The following is a 21,332-nucleotide window of genomic DNA, read 5'->3' on the forward strand; positions in this document are numbered from 1 at the left end:
TCTGTTTAGAATCGATAGTCATAATTTAAGTATCTCCATTTCAATAGTTGCATATTCCTCTATTATATTTAATTACTAATATGTAATAATGATTATTATAATATTATTTGTTTATAGATTAATATCAATATAATTATTAAATTATTAATTAAATGTTTAGATTATTATTTTGACATATTACACCTTGTGAAATAAAACAGTTATGATTACCCATGCATGTAGCCATGCCCTATACTTCATAATATGCTTAATTGTAGTGCAAAGTATAAGAATCCTACCTATTTATAATTTTTTGTAAGACCCTCCCTATTTATTACAATATGTTATGCCTTTGTGTGGCTCATTCGGACTAGAAAACATTATACGCTTTTCTCCCTTGGTGTAGGAAACCGATCATCTGGCCTTTTGGAGGAGATTTAGGGGTACTAAAGAGCTTGATCTAACTCTTACTATTGATGATCGATTGTTGGATTTGGTGAATCCATCTCCACCCAATGTAACCTCTTCTAACTCGTTATTTAGCTTCAAAGCTATGTCTCTTCAAATTGGAACTTGGAAGGTAATTCTTATTATCAGCTTTTCTATTTCATTCTCTCAATTTCATCTTTTCTAATCTCGAACCTCATAGTTATACTTTCACTTATCAACTGTTAATACTATATATATTACATTGCATCAGTTTATCATTATTAATTGTTACTCCTCTCTTGTATTTCATGATAAAACTAAATGTGACACCTACTTTTTTTTCTTTTTTGGTACATATATTTCTCATAATACAGAAAATAATAATAGATGGTTCAGAGACTATAAAATGCAAAGGTTTCCCCAAAGGATCATATTTCGCTTGGGAATTGGAAGAATTAATTGACAATAAGCGGCTGAAAAAACGAATCAAGTTCAACTGGTCAGATATTATAGATATGAAGGTTCATATCCCGTTCAATGGCGAATTAGGATGTCTTGCTTTCGAGGTATGTTAATTATTGTGGAACAAATTGTAGATCCACGCTTAACTATATTTACGTTACTTATATGGATGTTTTTCATACTTATATGACCCTTTTTTTTTTAATAGCTGAAGAACAGACCCTTACTTTTCGTCGAAAATGATTCACCGTCACATGACTCACATCATCGTAAACATACAGTTTGGAAGAAGGCACCTTACGATTTCACAGACAACCAAGCTTCCTCCTTAGGGTATACAAAATATATGTTCATCTTTTGCATATAAATTTATGTTAACTTTACAAACAAATACATTAGTATAGTATACCATATATGATCGATCTTGTTTAATTATTTTCTTGCAGTCTGCACGTTTTAAAATTCAAACCAGGTACTTTGGAGAAGCATTATCACTATATAATGAAAGCTCATCCCGATCCGAACTACTACCGTCATTTGTTCTCGCTCCAAGATGTTAGCTCGAGACTTCGAGACATACATAACTACCTTCGTTGTGATGATACTCAAGTGCAAACTCCATGTGAAGGTGCAACATGTACATATCTTAACTCATCTTTTTTTGTAAACAAAAAAAAATACGTGTTTCGTGCATGCTTTTTGACGTTTCCTAATTATTAATCATCTCTTTTTTTTTTTTTTGGTCAATTTACAGATAATGATACAAATAATGAGTATAATCAAAATGATGAGATGCGGTACCTTAATGTCGTCCCAAATGTTTCAAGGGGGATTGACTACGATAGTACTAAACAACTGCCTTCGAGCTCTATGAATGAGGCTTTGTATAGTGGTGTTCAACGTTCATGGGGAACCAATGACCATCAAAATGATGAGATGCGCCACCTTATCCGCGTCCTAGATTTTTCAAGGGGGATTGACTACGATAATACTCAACAACTGCCTTCGAGCTCTATCAATGAGGCTTCGTATAGTGGTGTTCAACGTTCATGGGGAACCAATGACCATCAAAATGATGAGATGCGCCACCTTATTGCCGGTCCAGATGTTTCAAGGATGATTGACTACAATAGTGTTCAACAACTGCCTTCGGGTTCTATGAATGAGGCTTCGTCTAGTGGTGTTCAACGTTCATGGGGAACCAATGACTTTTTTCCAATGGCTCGTTAGGAGATATCTTGAGGAGATATTGTTAGAAGTCGCATAACGAAACGAAGATAATCCACACTCTTTTTAGCTCAAGCTGTTTGAAATTAGTTGTCATGGAGAGCTTGAGTCAGTTATTCCATTGTACTCTGTACAGCATAATTTTCCTCCAGAGGATTAGAACTTAGAACAGTTGGAACTTAGAAGTGCCAAATTGAACTGTATCTAGTGTGCAGTCGTGCAGTTGCAAAATTGTCGCAAAACAGAGAATTCTTACATCTAATTAGCAATATCTGTCCTAATTTTACTGAAATCATACACTATATGAATCCGAAAAATCTTACATCTAGTCATCACCATAAGCTCGAAAGCTATAACGCTCCTGGTAAAAGTCATTGAACCACAGATCAGCCTCGAACCACTTGGGATAGCGCACAAGGTCACCAGCCTTAAAACTCATATATTTTTTGCTCCCTTCCGGAACAACTCTAACCTCTCCCTCTTCGATATAGACAAGCTGGTCCACATGCCAGTCCCAGGGCAATTTGCATTTTCCGGTCTTCCATACTGACCATCTTGATACACCAAGCTCATCTAATCTCTTGGGAGATACTTTTCTTTCTACCCTTATCTGATAAAGTTCTTCCAAAGACTTCTCTACTCTCATTGCCTTTACACAACAAACTCTGCCAAGATTATGATCACGCCTTTTAACTTTTGTGCTGGTTCGGATAGTTGAGCTGTGAAATGTTGGTGAAAACAGAACACTGGCCATCACTGAACACGGCTCCTAGCTTGTTTCTGCCAATTTTCCTGCAGCAAAATTTTGGAAGACCAAACTTAGAAATTAAGAGCCCTACAGCATTACTGTAAATACTACGAGCTAGCACCTAAATGGCTAACAGTCGAAATAGGGCTGCTGAAGAAACAGGGGCCTATTGTTTAGAGGGTACAATAGATGACAAGAAAATCAATAATCTTCATAACTTTTAACTGTTGTATTTAGTTTGAAAATTCTTGGTCTCATTTCTCTAATATTTTCTGTACAGAATTAACCCAAAAGACTTCACTGATTCCACACACCCCACAGATTTCCGATTCCCCCAGATTTCTCTACATCCTCTCACCTCTTCCATTACCACCAATCCACCAGCTAAATCTTGTAAAGACCAAACAAGTATAAGAGCCCCAACACATTATGCAGCAATTAAAACAGATTTTCTGTAGAACCAGAGCTGAAAAAACGGCTACAAGATAATGTTGAAAGCACAAAACATAAGTATTAACCGGTGTGGATTACAATCAACATTCCAAACCGAATGTGAAAAATACACAATATAATCCACAGATTATTGGCAAACAATAGCAGCATACAGCTCGACAAAATGGTATGCATCAATTACATCCAAAATCAAGCCTTTTCATTACTAGAGAGTTCAGCTTGAAATTCTGATATACTACTCTGAACACTGAAACAGATACAGTATAAGGGTACTTAACTAACTTTTTCCATATTACAATTCCTCCACCTTATATTATCGGGAATACTACTTAACTAACTTTTTTCATATTATCGGGACTACTTAACTATCATCTACAAGTATTACTTCACTATCATCACACCCCACAGGAATTTCGATACCCCCAGATTTCTCTACACCCTCACCTCTTCCATTACCACCAATCCACCAGCTAAATCTTGTAAAGATTAAACAAGTATAAGAGCCCCAACACATTATAAGGGTACGAGATTATGGTAAACACGCAAAACATAAGTATTTGACTACTTAGGATTTATTAGCATTTACATGTGGACAAAAGCAGTGTGAGATATGATCAACATTCCATGCCGAACATGGAAAATTCACAATTTAACCCATACATTGTTATTGGCAAACAACAACAAGCATCTCGACGAAATGGTCTACACCAATTACATTCAGAACCAAGCATTTTCATCACTAGAGAGCTGAGCTCAACTTGAAATTCAAATACACTGCTCCAAACACTGAAAGATAAACAAACAGTATAAGGAGATTAATCCCTCCCCTTTACATAATCGGATTACTACTTAACTAACTATTTTCATTATCCATCACACCCAAGGAATTGGATTCACCCGAAGCATTGGATCAACAATCACTGTTTATAATATAAATCAATGCATAATACTGGGAATTTCCCTAATCTTAAATCAACCATCTAGCAAAATTCCTTCCAAGAAATTGATGCATTAAATTACAATTTTACCCTCTTTCTCTTTCTCCTTATCTGTAAAACTGTAGACCTCATAACCACCACTAACAACACTGCCAAAGCTAAATTACCACCATATTTCTCAAGAACACCCAGAATTATACTAGATTAAACAAATAACATACCAGAGTGAACATACTAGATTAAAATTTCAGAGTGAAATTTAACTAAAATAACATAGAGTTGAAATTGAAATAAGCATGAAAATTAAAAAAAAAAAAAAGTAAGTAAAATAAAGGAGTGTAGAATAGAAACATACCAGAGCCTTAAATGGCGAGTGAGAGCTGAAAGGGGGTTATCAGTTTACTGGAGATTGGTGTAATTGATTTACCAAAGTTGTTCAATTTGCCTTTTTTTTTATTACATCTTGTTTATTTGGGTGGGCTGGATTACCCCTATAAATGCTACTGTATTATGGCCCATTTTCAGGCCAGGTTTGAGGATTTTCTTTTTCTTTTTTTTCTTTTTTTATAAACACTTTCACAAAAAATTTCATTTGTAATTTTTTTTTTTTTACAGGAAGTAATAATATCATTAAATAATAGTCATACGGCATCTACAATAATAAAGATCTGTAAACCATAGATTTAGAGAAAATATCATAACTTTTACAATCAAAATCATAACTAATTTGCATATTTGGCATATCTCATACTCCACCACTTCAAACTTGACGCAAGCAATGATTTTCGATGTCTTTGCATCTTTCCAACTTGAGACCTCCGCTATCTGCGCTGATGTTTTGGGGCCTGTTCACATTTACTTAATTTCAGTTCAGTTCAGTTAAGCTTCAATCAGTTCAGTTCAGCTCCAATCAGTTCAGTTCAGTTCAGCTCCAATCAGTTCAGTTCAGCTCCTAATTTCCATCTCTCATAAAATATTCAGTTCAGTTCAGCTCCAATCAGTTCAGTTCAGTTCAACTCCAATCAGTTCAGTTCAGCTCATTTCAGTAAATGTGAATAGGCCCTTGATCGACCAGTTGATGACAAATCCCAGACCCATAGGAATCCAAATCACCTTCCCAATTATTATAAGAACCCTAAAAATAAAATTCCCATCAATGGATGAGAATCAAAATCCAAAAAAAAAATATATATATATATATATATATATATATATATATATATATATATTTGGAAAAAACCCAGAAAATTGGGACAGACTTTCACAGATGGAGAGGACAAAACAAACAAACCAAAACGTAAAACAAAATAAAAAAAAAAAAAAAATTGAATTAAAGAAAAAGGGTGGGAAAGGAAATTAGACTATTTTCGGCCTAAACGGCCAAGAAAACGAAAACCCTGAATAAGAGAGGAGTGAGAAAAGAAAAAAAGAAAAAAGGAGCGGCTCTAAATTTCATTTGTATTTAAATTAATGTTTTGTATACTTCCTTTGGTTTTTCTTTATAAAAAATCCAACGTTCAAAATTTATCCATGTCAATGCACATTTTATAACTTTAATATACTTTTGCATTTACAAATCATTAAAGAAGATCAAATATGTGTATAAAAATTTTCAAACGTTGTGATTAAAAAAACGAAGGAAATACTTTTTTTTACCTGTTTAGTGGAAGACTATTCAATGGTTATATTAAAATTGTAGCCACTATATTCTTTTTAATCTAGACCCTTTATTTTTAGAGGAGATCTATCCGTTCAATTATTTAACCATAATTATTTTTTTTAATTCCCAAAAAAAAAAAAAAAAAAAAAAACTGCTTTTACCAATTAATTAAAAAAATCAATAAACTTCATCAATTTATTTAATGATGGCATAACCGTATAACTGTTCCTCCATTGATAGAAGATTGAGAATTAATTTCCACACATAAACTCATATAATATAAACATTAAGAATTCAAATTATATGATGAAACAACATTATTAGATTGAATAACATAAACATTAGATTACAGAAAATGGAAGACAAGGTATATAGAAGAGATGAGCAATGGTGAAACTTTGTCAGATATATTATTTTAATTTCTACTATGTACGGATACCTATGAAAACAATGAATTCATGGTAAGCAATGGAGTAATTTAATAATGTAATCTAGAAAGCAAGGGGATAATGCAGTTTTAATTTTTAGTTTAAAGGTTTATTTTTTTATTTTTTTTCAAGTCAACTAACTGCCTCAACTCAACACGGAGGACAAATGTACGACCATGATTTAAAAGTTGTAGTGGCCACAAAATTATTGTAGCCATTGCAAAATTATCCCCTATGTATAAAATTCTTAAGTAATTCATACGGAGTATATGCTTAAAATTGTACATCAAGGAATCCTACCAAGTCCATATCAAGACAAATCTAAAACTTTTTCAAAAAATTTATTCCATCAAATTCACGTGGTCAATTTTATACATTAAAAATGCATACCTTCAAACAATGCAAATTCTTAGCAATTTGTCTAACAAAATGTTAGAACATTTTAAACCATGCTCCGTAGCTTGCTTATCTTTTACTAAGGCAAAAAGTAATAATTGGTCCAATCAAAGTTGACTAGATTTAACACAGTTAGGAAGCTAGCAGAAGTTGCGGAAATTTGAAGTAGATGACTTTTGCATAACATAGCTAGCAGAAGTTGCGGAAATTTGAAGTAGATGACTTTTGCATAACATATTCTACGCTGTTCCTTAATAATCAAGTAGTCTCAACAACCATTCAAGACTTGACTGAAATAAATACGAGTAATGAGTATACGCCGGGGATTAGGGAAAAATGATACAACAAGAAAGTATACGTCTATTGACGTTTTTGAATTTTGAATTTGATCACATTATCTATTCTTCTCATACAGTCAAGTAATCCGTAAAAGCACAAAAAAGACTCGCAACGGATTTTCGAGACATCAAACTCTTTTTTTAAAATCCAAACAAACTCAGGAACGAATAAAAAAAATCGGGATATATATGCTGATGAACAAAAGCCTGCCAATAGTCCAGAAACAGGAGAAACCAAACAGTCGAAGAATTTTTCTAACACAATCAACGCAATGAATTTGACAGTAATTTTTTTCTTTATTAAGTTGCTTCCGGAGCTGAAACTGGTGCAGGTGCTGGTGGCTTTAGTAACGGCTGGAGTGCTTTGACAACGATGCTCATGTTTGGCCTAAATTCACCTTCATATTGAACACATAGAGCTGCCACAGCAGCCAACTGCAAATGTAGGAAATTCCTCCAATCATGTCAGCAATTAGCAGGTTGAAGAACTGAAAAGGAAATAAGAAGAAAGGTAAGAAACAAACCTTAGCAACTCCTTTTGCAGGGTAATCCTTCAATCTGGGGTCAACACACTGCTTAACTTTATCTTCACTAAGCCTTGGAGTTGCCTGAGCAAAAACAAACATATACTTTAGCTATTAATGGGACAACAAGACACTAAGCATGCCGAGGACAAAACAAGCATCATTTCTCAAATGCTCTTGCACAGGTTCAGTAAAAAGGAATAAAGAGTTTACCCAAGTAACAAGACTTTGCTGACCACGAGGCATGGTATGATCAACTGGTTTACGGCCAGTTAAAAGCTCCAAAAGAACCACACCAAAACTGTACACATCACTCTTTTGCGTCAACTGTCCAGTCATTGCATACCTGAGCAATTATCAACAAAGCAAAGCAAACGGTCAATATCACAAGAAAAATGAAGAAGAATATACATTAGTCAACTTCACAATTTACTACAGTTTCACCACCTATATAGCCTAAAGGGTGCTTTCACAATTGAAATTCAGGATATAAGTAAGTTGTGATCCAGCTATCATAAAGTACTCAGAGAACTAATGTGTTCATACTACACTTTTCCTGCCCCTTCCCCCAATGGTTAGACACCTGACTAAGATTTTTAAGGGGACAAAAAATTACTCTGGTGCATGATATCCGAAGGTGCCCAAAACCCTGGTGGAATGAAGACGGGCAGCCATATCAGGAGCCTGATTTGAAAGATTAAAATCTGCAATCTTGGCTTTGAAATCTTCAAACAAGAGGACATTACTAGATCTAATATCCCTGTGAATAATAGCAGGTTGAATCTTCTCATGAAGGTATTCCAATCCCCTTGCAGCATCAACAGCAATTTTTACTCGCTGCATCCAGTCGAGCACTGGACCAGGTTGCGCACCTTGCACACCTTTCCTGCCTGCAATAAGATGATTCCTATATTACTTTCAAAATCCATTTCACACTATCTTTCAAATTATTTAACAGTCCAATAAGAAAAATTTCAAAACTGTGAATCCAGGTAACTATCCATACCATGCAAAATATCATGCAAGGATCCCATGGTAGCAAACTCGTAAGTTAACACCCGCATGTTTCCCTCTACACAGTAGCCTTGCAACTCAACAATATTTTCATGTTTCAACCTTGATACTCTAGAAACCTACAAGAACCAAAAAACATAACCTGCAGATTAGACCGAAAGCCTAATAGGTATTAAAAGTAAAACTAAATACTAGTAGTTTCCAGCAGTAAATCACACCTGTGTCAAAAACTCAACATTGGACTCTGGTTCTTGGGAAACATCAAGCTTTTTCACAGCCACTGCCTTCCCATTCTCCAAAGTAGCATAATACACTCTTCCATAGGAACCTTCGCCAATTAATGCTTTGGAACCAAAGTTATCAGTTTTTTCCTTTAGCTCATCCAAAGACAAGATAGGCACTTCAATTGGTGGTGGTGCTGACTTCTGCACATCTTCCTTTACAGGTGCTGTTGGCTTTTGGTTCCTTACAGCTCCTATTTTTCACAACAAATGCAGCAAAGTAAGTTTGGGTTCATCAATTCTTTACAAAATTTTTATAAGTAATATTCCAACTCAGATCCATCAAAGTATCAAACACTAAAAAATTCATGATAGCACATTTTATAAGATGAGGTATACTATCTTTAGCCAAGCAACATAATTTACAACACATTTTCCATATCATTGACCATGAACAGATCTGAGGCTTATTCAACCAAGGAGTGTTCTATTAAGTCATTGACCAGAAATTATTACTTCAAATTGATGACATCAAAAGTCCATGTAAAGCATGCACCTAGACAACAAGCAAATAACACTAAAGCCAAGTCTTTTAAAAAATACAAAGAAAGAAGTAAGAAAAGTCTTCTTGAAATCATTAAAATGAATGCAGCTAATGAAATTTGGCCCATTCATATTTTTTAATCACTAATTCAACTTGGCTATATTGGACATAATAGAATCAGCAAAATAATGTTTGAATAAGTCAGTAACACCTCCAAGGTTCCAACAATATATAAATATCAGTTGTACATCTGACAGCAAGAGTCCACCAATGACCAAACAAGGCCACCTCATAAGATGTTAGCTCTGACAGTGTTCAGCAACTAGACTATTAATTCCCTTATATCAGATATTGTCCTGAGGTTCAGCCATCTTACTTTCATGTTCAAATGATTAGTTAAGTAGCTGAGGGGACCACTGATGAGTTGGCAAATTAGTCTTCTGCTTGACCCACCGTGTATAACTGTCCATTTAATACCATTGAATGTTTCTATCCAAGCCATTAAATTACAAGTTAACATCAAGGCAACTAGTTACAACCCTCTCACTTTGATAGTGCTGTTTCACACTCACAGTTCAATATTCAAATGCAATTGCATGCCATCAGAAATTATATTCACTATTACACTGCATATGATAATGCATACTGATCCGGACAGGCCATTATTAAAGAAAATTACTAAAGTTCAATTTTAAGAAGAGGCGCAGAAAATAAATTGTTATTTGCAATATTCGAAGAAAACCAATTCTTCCCTCTGGCTAATCAAGTTTTTCAAAAGGTAGTACATGGCAATATGGCATCAATTTAAAGTTGATTACAAATGCATGCATGAAAAATATATCCTCAAACATGAATACAGGTTTTGAAGTAAGCCATATCTAGTTTACCCAACAAAAATGCATCATCAAAATTCACGATATCCAGCACTAATCATAAATGAGATGGAATCAATACTTTATTTCTCTAACATGATCCGCAAAGCTTAAGAATTCTCAAAAGTGCATCCAAGGCCAAATCACTTCAATTATCTAGCTTCCAATTATGGCGACAATTGCTATAAGGTTTGCTTTTCGCAGAAATGAAAAGTGATAGCAGGCATTTAGTCCAGGTAGATAGCAGCTTTGCCTCAAACTAAGAAATTGAGGACTGACAGCAGAAACTCAAAGTTTATGTAATACTAATCCTACTATTTTAAACATTAAATAGCTTAACCAAAGCTCGAACATCACAATCAAACTATGTAATTACTACATTCACACATAGCGTTACATTATCAAGCATCAAGAACATAATAAGCTAATCACAATTCACAAAGTATTTTACATGCTGAAAATCCTCATGTTTCATACAATAGCTCATTAATTTCAACACATGATCATTCCCTCCTCAACACCCCCACTGCCCTACGCCCCCCAAAAACCGCATAAATCGTTATAACATTCAAAATAACATCACGCAAAACAGATGAAATACGACATACTTTCTGCATTGTTCCTTGGGCTTTTAAGGGGTTCATCATTTGATGGGTAAGACTCTTCGACATGGCAAGTACAACAAAGCCACCGCCGCATTCTCGATGTTGGCCTTCTCAAACTTAAATCGTCTCGAGAATGTCCTTGCAATCGTACAAAGTGGCCAGGGGGCGGTGCATGTGCCTATCAACCATTACAAAAATTTCATCATTTCATGTTATTGTGAATCAAATCACATGGAACCACCAAAATGTGTCAATTAAAAACAAACTTTTACTATAAAATAAGATACACTTATATTATTCAGAACAATATTGAATATAAATTCACACAAAAACATGCAAAATTCCAAAAACCCATTCATTATTCAGTCAAATTGATTCCATATATAGAAATTGCAATCAATTGAAAATCAAGCAATTGAATTATAAACAAATGGATAAACAACATACAAATGAATCAATAACAAATAATCATTATATCAATTAGTTGATCAAAGATTTTATGCCAATAATTAATTAATCTTATAAAAATGCAGCCCCCTGATAAAATTAAAAGAAGCCAAAAAAAAAATATTGAAAAATTAAATAAATTAAATTGAAGGGGATCAACTGATCCTCACCACTAAACCACGTCGGTGAAAGTTTCCGTCCATGAATAAAATTTCCAAAGTTCAAATTGAATTAGGGGAAATAATTCCAAATTTTCAAAAAAAACAAATTAAGAAAATTGAAAATAATTTATAAGAAATTTCACCTTTTAATTAGGTCGAAAGCAAACAATAGAACCCGCAAAATTAATCACAGGAAATGGGAAAATTCCGAAACAGAAAAAAAAACCCAATTAAAGATTTTGCTTCAAAAACCTAAAAAAAAAAAGGAGAAATTTCAAATTCAATTACAATTCAACAACAAAAAAGAGTCAAATTAAAGAAGAACCCCTATATACCCAGAAACCAAAAGGCACAAAATAATAAAGGGGTTGTTAAAAAACCAACAACAACAACCAAAAAATAAAAATAAAAATTAGATCGAAAATTTGCGAAATGGGAAAGTGACATCGAAAATGAGTTGTTTGATCGAACTTTTAGGGAGAAAAGGGCATTACCTTACCTGGGCTTTGGCCAAGGAGAGAGAAAATGGTAAACAATTTGAATTTTAATTTGGAAAATTAATTTTGATTTTTCTGGTTCGCTGTATTTTTGGGTGAGGTGGGAGAAAGAGGAAGAAGAAACAAGAAATAAAGACAGATGTACAAATACAAATTAGAGGATTATATTTGAAGCAAAATATAAATTATTACGAAAAAAAATATACTCCGTATGATTTTTATGAAATTAAATAAAATAAAAATTGGGCGGACCAAAAAGGAAAAAATAAGAATAGGCCGGTGGGTTGGAACCGTGTGAGAGTAGTTTGAGGAATCTTTTTGGTGTGTTTGATTGATTAATTGTATTGTATTGTATTGTATTTTGTTTCTGTATACTTTGTACTAGCCGTTATATTGAAGGAATGTAAGAAGATGAAAATATCTATAGTTAAGAGGTATGGAAGCAAAGATTACACTCATGGTGGAGTATGGTTTAATCTTTGAGATCTATACTTTCTATTAATTTGCGTCTTGATTTGGTTTTGAGGTTTCATGATTTTTTAGTGACTTATTTTGGAGAATCGGATTCAAAATTGGTTGTGAATCGAGGGAGGGGATTAATGGAGTTGGCACTATGTGCTGGGTATTCTACTCAAAGTTTGTGGTTTTTGAAGGTGAATAGGGTATACTTGCCGAGACTTTGGGAAGGGAGATGAGTGTGCAGAAGAGGTAATGGTTTACTGGGCAAGTTTCGGTTTGGTGTTATTTGTGGGTTTTCGATGTGTAGATTCAGAATCATATCTCTTAAAGAGATCACAAAGAATACTTGGGGGGTTGTGACGTTAATTGATTTTTAGTTAGTTTAACCGAAATCTTTAATTATCTATGTCAAAAGGGTTACTTGATTTGGCTTTGAGGTTTCATGATTTTTTATTGGTTGGTATGGGAGGAATGGGTTTGAAGATTGGTTGTATATTATGAGGGAGGGAAGCGTTAATGGATCTAGTTTTTAGTGTTGGATGTTTTACTCGGTGTTTTGCTTTTTGGAAGTGTTATAGGCCTATGGGGTGAACATTTTTGGTGTGACATTTGGGAAGAAGATGAGCGTTGGGAAGAGGTTATGGTTCGGTCAACAAATTTGTGTTGGGTGTAATGTATAAACCTCGAAATGTAAATTTAGAATCATTTGTTCCAAAAGATTGGTTAATATTTAAAAACTATGCGTTGAGAGTCTTGAGACGATCCTAACAAATACCCACATAACTATGTTTAATCGTATGTATACAACACAAATATTAGTCAAAGTGGTGCATATAAATAGTGGTCAAAGACCACATTTGACTTTTAAATAAAAACAGTTGGAGTATGATGCAAGCTAGACTATATTGACGTCTGTCATGATAAATGTGGTACGGAATATATGTGTAGCACAAACATGAATAAGCCTACCTAAATGTCCAATTCTCCAATATCTTTTAATAACCCAAGTATTCCTTTTTTGCCTCAAAGAAAAAAAAATTAAAAAAAAAAAGTATTTGTTTTTGGAAGTTGTAAATTAATTGCAACATTGCTTTCTTATATTTGCTCTCATCATATAAATCATTACAAAGTTTGGCCAGCCACAATATGAGGCTCATTCTGCCAGTCCGTATAACGGATCGGAGTTTTAATATAACAGACTCCGTTATATTAAAAAAAAAAAAATTCAAATTTATTTTTGTTTTCCTTTTCTCATTAAACTTTTAACCGCCATTTCATCTTCCTGTATCTTCCACTCTTTGCACACTATCTGCAAACTGCCTTTCATCTTTGAATTTCTCTTTCTTTTTTGAATTTCTCTCTCTTAATTTGTTTTTCTTGCAATTCTTCTTTCAAATTCTGCAATGACGCACCTTAAAATCGTTTATGGCAAGGGTAGCAAAAGCGAATCATCTAAAAATGGCGACAATTCGGGTTAATTCTATTTTGCCAGTTTTTTTTACTTTTTTCGTTGATTTTTGAGTTTTTTTTTGTATTTCTAGGGTTGTGATTTTCATTTGTAATTTGTTGTTATTTTTTTTAATGCAAATTTTACTTATTTTGAATTTTGATTTCGAAACCCTAGGTTTTGTTTTTTTTTTTTTCAATTTTATATGTTTCTAGGTTTTGATTTCGAAACCCTAGGTTTTGTTTTTTTTTTCAATTTCATATGTTTCTAGGTTTTTGTTTTGAATTTTAGGTTTTCTAGTTTGATTTTTAAAACTTTAGTTGTCTTTGTTGATCATTTTCTTTTGTTTGTTGATTTAGTTCACTTTATTTGTGTTGTAGTTTAGATTTTGGATTAGTTGTACTAAATATAGAGGTTACTAGATTTTATTTGTTTTGTTGTGTTCCTTCTAATTGTCTGACATAATTCATAAATGTTGGAACAAGTTCTACTTTCAATTTATTAATGGGTTATTTTATAAGGGCTATTAGTTCCTCATAACATATTTTAGGGGTTACTAGTTGTGTGCATTTGTTGTTATTATTATAATGTCTACAACCTTAATTGTATATATTATTAGTTGATTTCAGGGTTACTAGGTCTGTTAGAGGTTACTTGGTTAGGGGTTACTAGGTTAGATAGGGGTTACTAGGTCATAGGGGTTACCAGGTCAGACAGGGCTCACAGGTGTTATTAGGTTGGTTAGGGGTTACTGGGTCATAGGGGCAACATTATTTAGGGGTTACTAGTTGTGTGCATATGTTGTTATTACTTATTATAATGTTTATAACCTTAATTGTATATATTATTAGTTGATTTCAGGGTTACTGGGTCTGTTAGGGGTTACATGGTTAGGGGTTACTAGGTTGGATAGGGGTTACTAGGTCATAGGGGTTACTAGGTTGGATAGGGGTTACTAGGTCATAGGGGTTACCAGGTCAGACAGGGCTCACAGGTGTTATTAGGTTGGTTAGGGGTTACTAGGTCATAGGGGTTACCAGGTCAGACAGGGCTCACAGGGGTTACTTTATTTTATTTGTTTTGCTATGTTCCTTCTAATTGTTTGACATAATTCATAAATGTTGGAACAAGTTCTGCTTTCAATATATTAATAGGTTATTTTATAAGGGTTACTAGTTCCTCATAACATTTTTTAGAGGTTACTAGTTCCTCATAACATTATTGAGGGATTCCGAATATCAATCAATACTTCGCACTTTCAAAGTTCAATCACGAATACACCTTGCAAATAACATAACCATAAGGTTATCACAATATAAACTCAAATCTAATGTGCATGGACTATAAAACTCTTTTAAAATAATACTTTAATAGAAAATCATAACTTTGAAACAGGTAGTTGTATTTTAGAAAACTAACCATGAAGAAGATAAAGGAATAGAATTAAAGAGAATTAAATTTCATTGGAAAGAATAGGCAGAACTTGCAGAGGCCATAATTCCTTCAATATAACTCCGAATTGGGTGATTCTTGAGCCTAACCTCAAGGATTTTTTTAAGAGAAACAATCTTTTGTGAAACATCAATACCCCCAAAAACTGACCAGAAGTGCCCGAAAACTTGCTTCAAAGGTATATGGGCGGATTTGTGTAAAAAGAGGAGAAGAAAGTATGAAAAGGTTTAAGGAAAAGAAGAAGAATAAGAGAGAAGAAAAGAATTGAGTTTTGGTGTGAAGAATATGAGAGGTATGAGGGGGTATTTATAGGCTCACGAATGAAAGAATTATGGTAGGAGAATGTAGGAAGAATTATGGTAAAAAGTATTAAGGAAATTACTTGGAGAAGAGAGTTAAAGAATTATGAAAAGTTAAATATTAAGGTGATTAAGAATAATAGAATTAAGGAAAATGTGTTGTCATGAAAAATAATATGGCAAAAGAGATTACTTGGAGAATAATCAAGGATGAAATAAGGTAGGGAAATAAGATGATCAAATCTTTGTGAGATGGAAAATAAAATTAAGGAAAATAAGAGATTTTAAGGAGATAATTAAAAATACAATTTACCAAAATAAATCACCCAGAAATCCATCTTGGTGGCCGAAAATTTGAGCTTTCCTAAGCTCATATTTTCAGACCTCCCTTTAGATATTTAAGGAATTAATTTACTAGTTTTAAGGAAATAATTGTGTAAATAATATATATTATATAAAATAATTAATTAAGAAAATATCAATTATTCACTAAGAAAATCAGATTTTCTACAATTAGAAAATCCGAAAATCATAGCTTATTATTTAGGAAATTCGGACCTCCTAATTAAATAATTAAAATATAATTTTCGCTTAGTTAAAATATCCGAAATATATATAAATAATCTAGGTTTTAAAATAAAATAAATGGATAATAAATCTTATCCAAAATCCAAAAATAATAATTAAGTTTTAAAAAAATTTTGGCGCCAAATTTAAATATCATTTTGGCTCCAAAATTCAAATAGTAAAATAAATTACTGAAATACCCTTTTAAGAGAATACTAATTAATTACTTAATTAGAAAATACGTTTTAAAATTACGGGGTATTACAGGGATTATTTAAGGGGTTACATAGTAGGTTACATTTTATTTAAGGGTTACTAATTAAGGGGGGTTACTTCTCATGCTTCCAGGGATTGTGGTTATTTTATTTTTTATAAAAAAATTTGGTTAGAAAGGTTGGGTTACTTATTTATTTTTTGTTTTTTATTTGGTTATTTATTTTGTTGTATCTTTTTTTTTTGTAGGGGTGATGAGATGACTGTCCGATGTAGACCTACGGGTATGTTGGATTTAATGAAAGTGTTAACTAAAGATCATTTGAAAGTTGTTTATGCTATTGGATTTCAAAGCTTGCGTCACATAAAGTTGAATGAATTTCCAAGGGGGATGCTTCGATGGTTGTGCAAGTGTTTTGATCCTTCTAGTAGAATGTTTGTATTGCTAAGTGGGCATCAATTTCAGTTAACTGCAGCTGATGTACATGATGTTTTTGGAATCCCAATGGGCAAATTAGCTGTTCTAGAGACTGTTGTATATTCAGAGTTGAAGAAGTTTTGGAATATGAAATATGGTGGGGTAAGTCAGAAAGTTACTGTGAAGCAGTTGTCTGAAATGTTGACATCTGATCCACAAATGAAATTAGGAAATGATGATTTTAAAAAATGTTTTGTGATGTATTCAATGATTACATTGCTAACGCCAACTTCTAATAGATTGGCTGGTATGAAGCTTGTTGAAGATTTAGAAAATGTGGACATGATTAGCCAATATAACTGGTGTCAATATGTTCTTGATTATTTGGCTGAAAAAATGAAGAAATATAATGCAAAGCAGAAGTATGTTGTTGGGTGTATTTTGTTGCTGCAAATGTGCTATTTCCATAGGCTGCAATTAAGAGGCAATGCTGACGCTTGTCCCACTTCTCTGCCATTGATTAAACACTGGAGTATTGAAGACTTTAGAAATAGATTGCTTGTTGAAAATGGTAATCATGGTGATGGTATATTCGATAACACAACATATCCAAATACTGAAGTTGGTTCTGTTTCAGAGCTGGAGCCTTTTGTTGATGAGGATCAAGAGGTAGAAGAGGAGAATGGAAAGGAGGAACAGAAGGTTGAGAAGGATCAAGGGGTAAGAGAGGAGGATGGAAAGGAGAAACAGAAGCTTGAGAAAGATCAACAGAAGAAGGGTGAAAAGAAAGAAGAGAACAAGTTATTTTAGAAAAAAAAAGAGAGAGATGAACAAAGGAGTTGCAGTTGAAAAGAAAAAAATTGTTGATGTAAGAAAGAAAAAAGGTGCGAAAGAAGCTTCTAATGTGGAAGGGAAGAATAAAGGAGAGAAAGTATCTCAAAAGAAAAAAAGAGAAGGAAAAATTGCTGATGTTTTAGAACAGAATAAAGAATCAACAGTGCGTGAAGTGGCAGCATTGCCTAAAGTGGCAATGAATCAAGTTGGTTCTAGAAGGTTTGTTACTTTTGAACTTCCTAAAGAAATTCAATCAAATGAAGAAATCAATCAAGTTGCCAAGAATGTAAGTACAATTCTGTTTTGTTGTTCATTGATTTATTTTTCTTGTTTATTTTTGGTTTTTTGTTGTTGAGGTTACTTGTTTTTTTTCTTGGGGTTATTTGTTAATTTTTTCCTGGGGTTACTTGTTTTTTTCTTGGGGTTACTTTTTTTTGTTTTTCACTGGGGTTACTTGCTTCTTTATTAGGGGTTACTTCAATTTATTTTTGTTAGGGTTACCCATTTTTTTCCTAGGGTTACTTGTTTTTTTTTGGGTTACTATTGTTTGTATTCACTAGGGTTACTTGTTTCTTATTAGGGATTACTTGCTTCTTTATTAGGGGTTACTTCAATTTATTTTTTTTGGGGTTACTTATTTTTTTCCTGGGGTTACTTGTTTTTTTCTTGGGGTTGCTATTGTTTGAGTTCACTGGGGTTACTTGTTTCTTACATAGTGGTTACTTCAATTTCTGTATATATTTTATTGGGGTTACATTGTTTGTATTTCTTCCTTTTCTTTTTGTTTGGGTTACTTTTTTTTTTTTTCTGGGGTTACTTGCTTTTGTATTAGGGGTTAGTGTAATCTTTATATATACTCTGTTGGGGTTACTTATTTGTTTGTTGGGTGGGTAGGGTTACTTATTTGTTTGGTGGGTGGGGGTACATAAAGGGTTACTAGAAGAATTAGTAAGGGGTTACTTAAGGGCTTATTAGATGGATTTTTAAAGGGGTTACTGGAAATGTTACTTGGTGCTTCTAGGGGGTAGTTTAATATGTTTATATATGTTAGGGATTATTTTGGGGTTATTTAATTTCTTATTTTTGTTTATTTATATAGAGGTTACTTAATTTCTTGTTTTGGTGTTTCTAAGGGTTACTTTAATATGTTTATATATGTTAGGGGGTATTTTGGGGTTACTTAATTCCTTATTTTTGTTTATTTATATGGGGGTTACTTAATTTATATTGAGTATTTATTTCTTCTTGTTTTTATATTGTTTTATATAGGATGTTGAGGAAAACTACATGTTGCTAAAGAGAGACATGAGATTAATCTGTTATCAATTTGAGCAACGTATTGATTCCATTAAGGTGCAGTCAATAGCTGTAGCAGAAGATTCTAAGCTTCCGATCCTGAAAAAGATAGATCACCAGAGCTTTCTCAGTTGGATCCACTATTCAATGACCAGTCGTTTTGGGCACAGATTAATATGATTGTTAATCAAACTGTTGCAATTAAGAAATTTAAAGAGGAGTTGCCTTCATTTCAGCTTTTTTCAAATAAAACTCCTAAGGTTTCAATTCACACTCCACCAAATGTAAATAAAGATTTTTTTGCTCAAGTGTCTGAGCAAATTCCACCACAAATTGATTCTCCTATTTTAGAAGATTTGGCATGTGGTTTTGTCAATGATGCACTGAGGTTGACAAATGTAGAACAACCTTCTAAAGGAGATGGATCTTCTGGAGTAGTTGTTGAGGGAGATCAACCTTCTGAAGCTGTGGTTGAGGGAGATCGACCTTCTGGAGCTGAAATTCAGGGAGCTCATATTTCTGAAGCTAGGGTTGAAGGAGATCATCCTTTAGAAGCTGGGATTGAGGGTGAAGTTGGAATTGAGGATATTCTGTTTGACAATGCTCGAGATTTTGAAATGGAAGAGGCGCCTGCTGTTGAAAAGCATTTGCCTTATACTGTTGAAAAAGGTTTTCCTTCATTTGACCTTTTTTCATATTCAAATACTAATCTTTCAACTCCAATTTTAACACCTTTAAATCAAAATAATAATCTTTTTGCTCAAGTTTCAGATCAAATTGCACCACAAATTGATTCACAAAATTTTGAAGATTTTTCGTGTGCTGTTATCAATGATGTGGTGAAGGGTATAAATGAAGAGCATTGTTCTAAAGATATGGTTGATGAAGAAACTAGAATTCAGAATGTTCAGACCAATGTTTCTGAAGTTGGAATTGAAAACATTCAGAATGTGAATGTTGATGATTTAATAATGGAAGAGGTTAGTACAAGGATAGAAGAACGGGACACGGTTGTCAGAGGCATGCATTGCTACTGAAAGTTTTAACAATTCACAAATTCCGCTTTCTCAAATTGAGACTGAAAATTATCAAATTAAAGTGGTTCCTGAAATTGTGAACATTGTAGATTCAAAAAGTAAAATAAAGATTCTCATATGGTATCGATTTCTGAGATTGTGAAATCTGTTCATTCTGAGATGGAAGTACAAGTAGTTGAGAATATTGTTGATTCTCAGATGGTAGAAGCTGTGATGGCAGAAGCTACGATGGGTGATTCCTTGTCTCGGCAGCAAATTGAAAACATAAAAGACAGTCAAACAGAGAATGCAGACGGTAGTCAAGTACATGAAGTTTTTAATATAGATGATACTCAAATGGGAGTAGTTCCTGCATTGGCTATTATTCCTGTTGCTGCATCTGCTTCTGCTGTTGATGTTGTTATTGATGCATCTGCCCCTGTCTCTGTTCAGCGTGCTGCTACATGCATTGGTTGTTGTTCCTGTTGCTGCATCTGCTTCTGCTGTTGATGTTACTATTGATGCATTTGCCCCTGTCTCTATTCAGCGTGCTGCTACAGCAAGTAAATCAAAGGAAAAAGTCTCAAAATCTCAAGCGTCTAAAAAAAAGAAATCAACATCAGGTAGTTTTAAAAAAACCAAGGAAGGAAATAATGTACTGTAGTGTGCTTGGTCATACTGAAGAAAAGGCTCTTGAAGTTTTGACAGAAAAGATGAAAGAATTTCCCGATAGTGAGGATGCTCTTCAAAATTTTGATAATAGTGCTTAAAATTCTAATAGTAGTGGGTCTAGCTCAAGTACAACTGGTCTTTTAAGCTGAAGTATTGACTGTGGTGAACCTGGTGGTTATATATTACAGTTGACATCAGAATCTTTAAGGGTTAGGGACTACAAGAAGAAAAAATATATGGAATGAAGGAGTTGAGGCTTAAAGTTGCTGATTATGGCTTTAGAATTATTCTAGAGTCAACGCAACGTAAGTATTCCACTTATGTATTATTTACTTTTTAAAGTTTACTTGGTTCTCTATTTTATATATATTTTATTCCCCATCCCATGGTCATATTTGTGCTTATTTGAGCTCTATAGAGCTATTTTTATTACTAATATACGTATCCTAGTGTTTTTGTAGAGTTGGTATTATTTTGTAGGAATCTGCAGATTTATGACAATTCCCGAGCTTATTGAGCCACTCGAAGACATTGAAGTCGGACCGTATTTTATGACTGTATATTTAAAGCCCAAGACTAAGTTAACGAAATTTTGGTTTGATGATTGAGGGCTCGAATCATTTTGGAGTACTAATTGCGAGTCAAGTACTTGGATATCAAGAAGAAGCGAATTGGGTCAACTTATATTAAACACAAGTTACAAATTCAAGATGGAA

General features: G+C 33.5%; 2 protein-coding genes across 4 annotated transcripts; both read right to left on the bottom strand.

Moving 5' to 3' along the window:
* Window positions 1-2,422: 2,422 nt before the first annotated feature.
* On the bottom strand, window positions 2,423-2,851 carry LOC145580881 (uncharacterized). Its single transcript, XM_081637965.1, has one exon. The coding sequence runs from the start codon at window positions 2,849-2,851 to the stop codon at window positions 2,423-2,425; it is 429 nt and encodes a 142-aa protein (XP_081494091.1).
* Window positions 2,852-7,060: 4,209 nt separating this feature from the next.
* LOC145582998 (protein CYTOSOLIC ABA RECEPTOR KINASE 5-like) lies at window positions 7,061-12,132 on the bottom strand. 3 transcript variants are annotated; one of them, XM_081640091.1, is made up of 8 exons: window positions 11,946-12,132; window positions 10,842-11,016; window positions 8,815-9,071; window positions 8,589-8,715; window positions 8,199-8,472; window positions 7,796-7,928; window positions 7,583-7,666; window positions 7,061-7,493 (listed from the first exon to the last, which is right to left on the bottom strand). In XM_081640091.1, exons 2-8 carry the CDS (start codon window positions 10,930-10,932, stop codon window positions 7,359-7,361), a joined length of 1,101 nt encoding a protein of 366 aa, XP_081496217.1. In that variant the 5' UTR covers window positions 10,933-11,016; window positions 11,946-12,132; the 3' UTR covers window positions 7,061-7,358. The 3 variants fall into 3 exon arrangements, with proteins under 3 accessions (XP_081496217.1, XP_081496216.1, XP_081496215.1); XM_081640090.1 differs by having other exon boundaries at window positions 11,941-12,131; XM_081640089.1 differs by lacking the exon at window positions 11,946-12,132 and adding an exon at window positions 11,456-11,649.
* Window positions 12,133-21,332: the final 9,200 nt, after the last annotated feature.

Source organism: Chenopodium album, chromosome 15, assembly GCF_948465745.1.
Source record: "Chenopodium album chromosome 15, dcCheAlbu1.1, whole genome shotgun sequence".
Lineage (NCBI taxonomy): Eukaryota > Viridiplantae > Streptophyta > Magnoliopsida > Caryophyllales > Amaranthaceae > Chenopodium > Chenopodium album.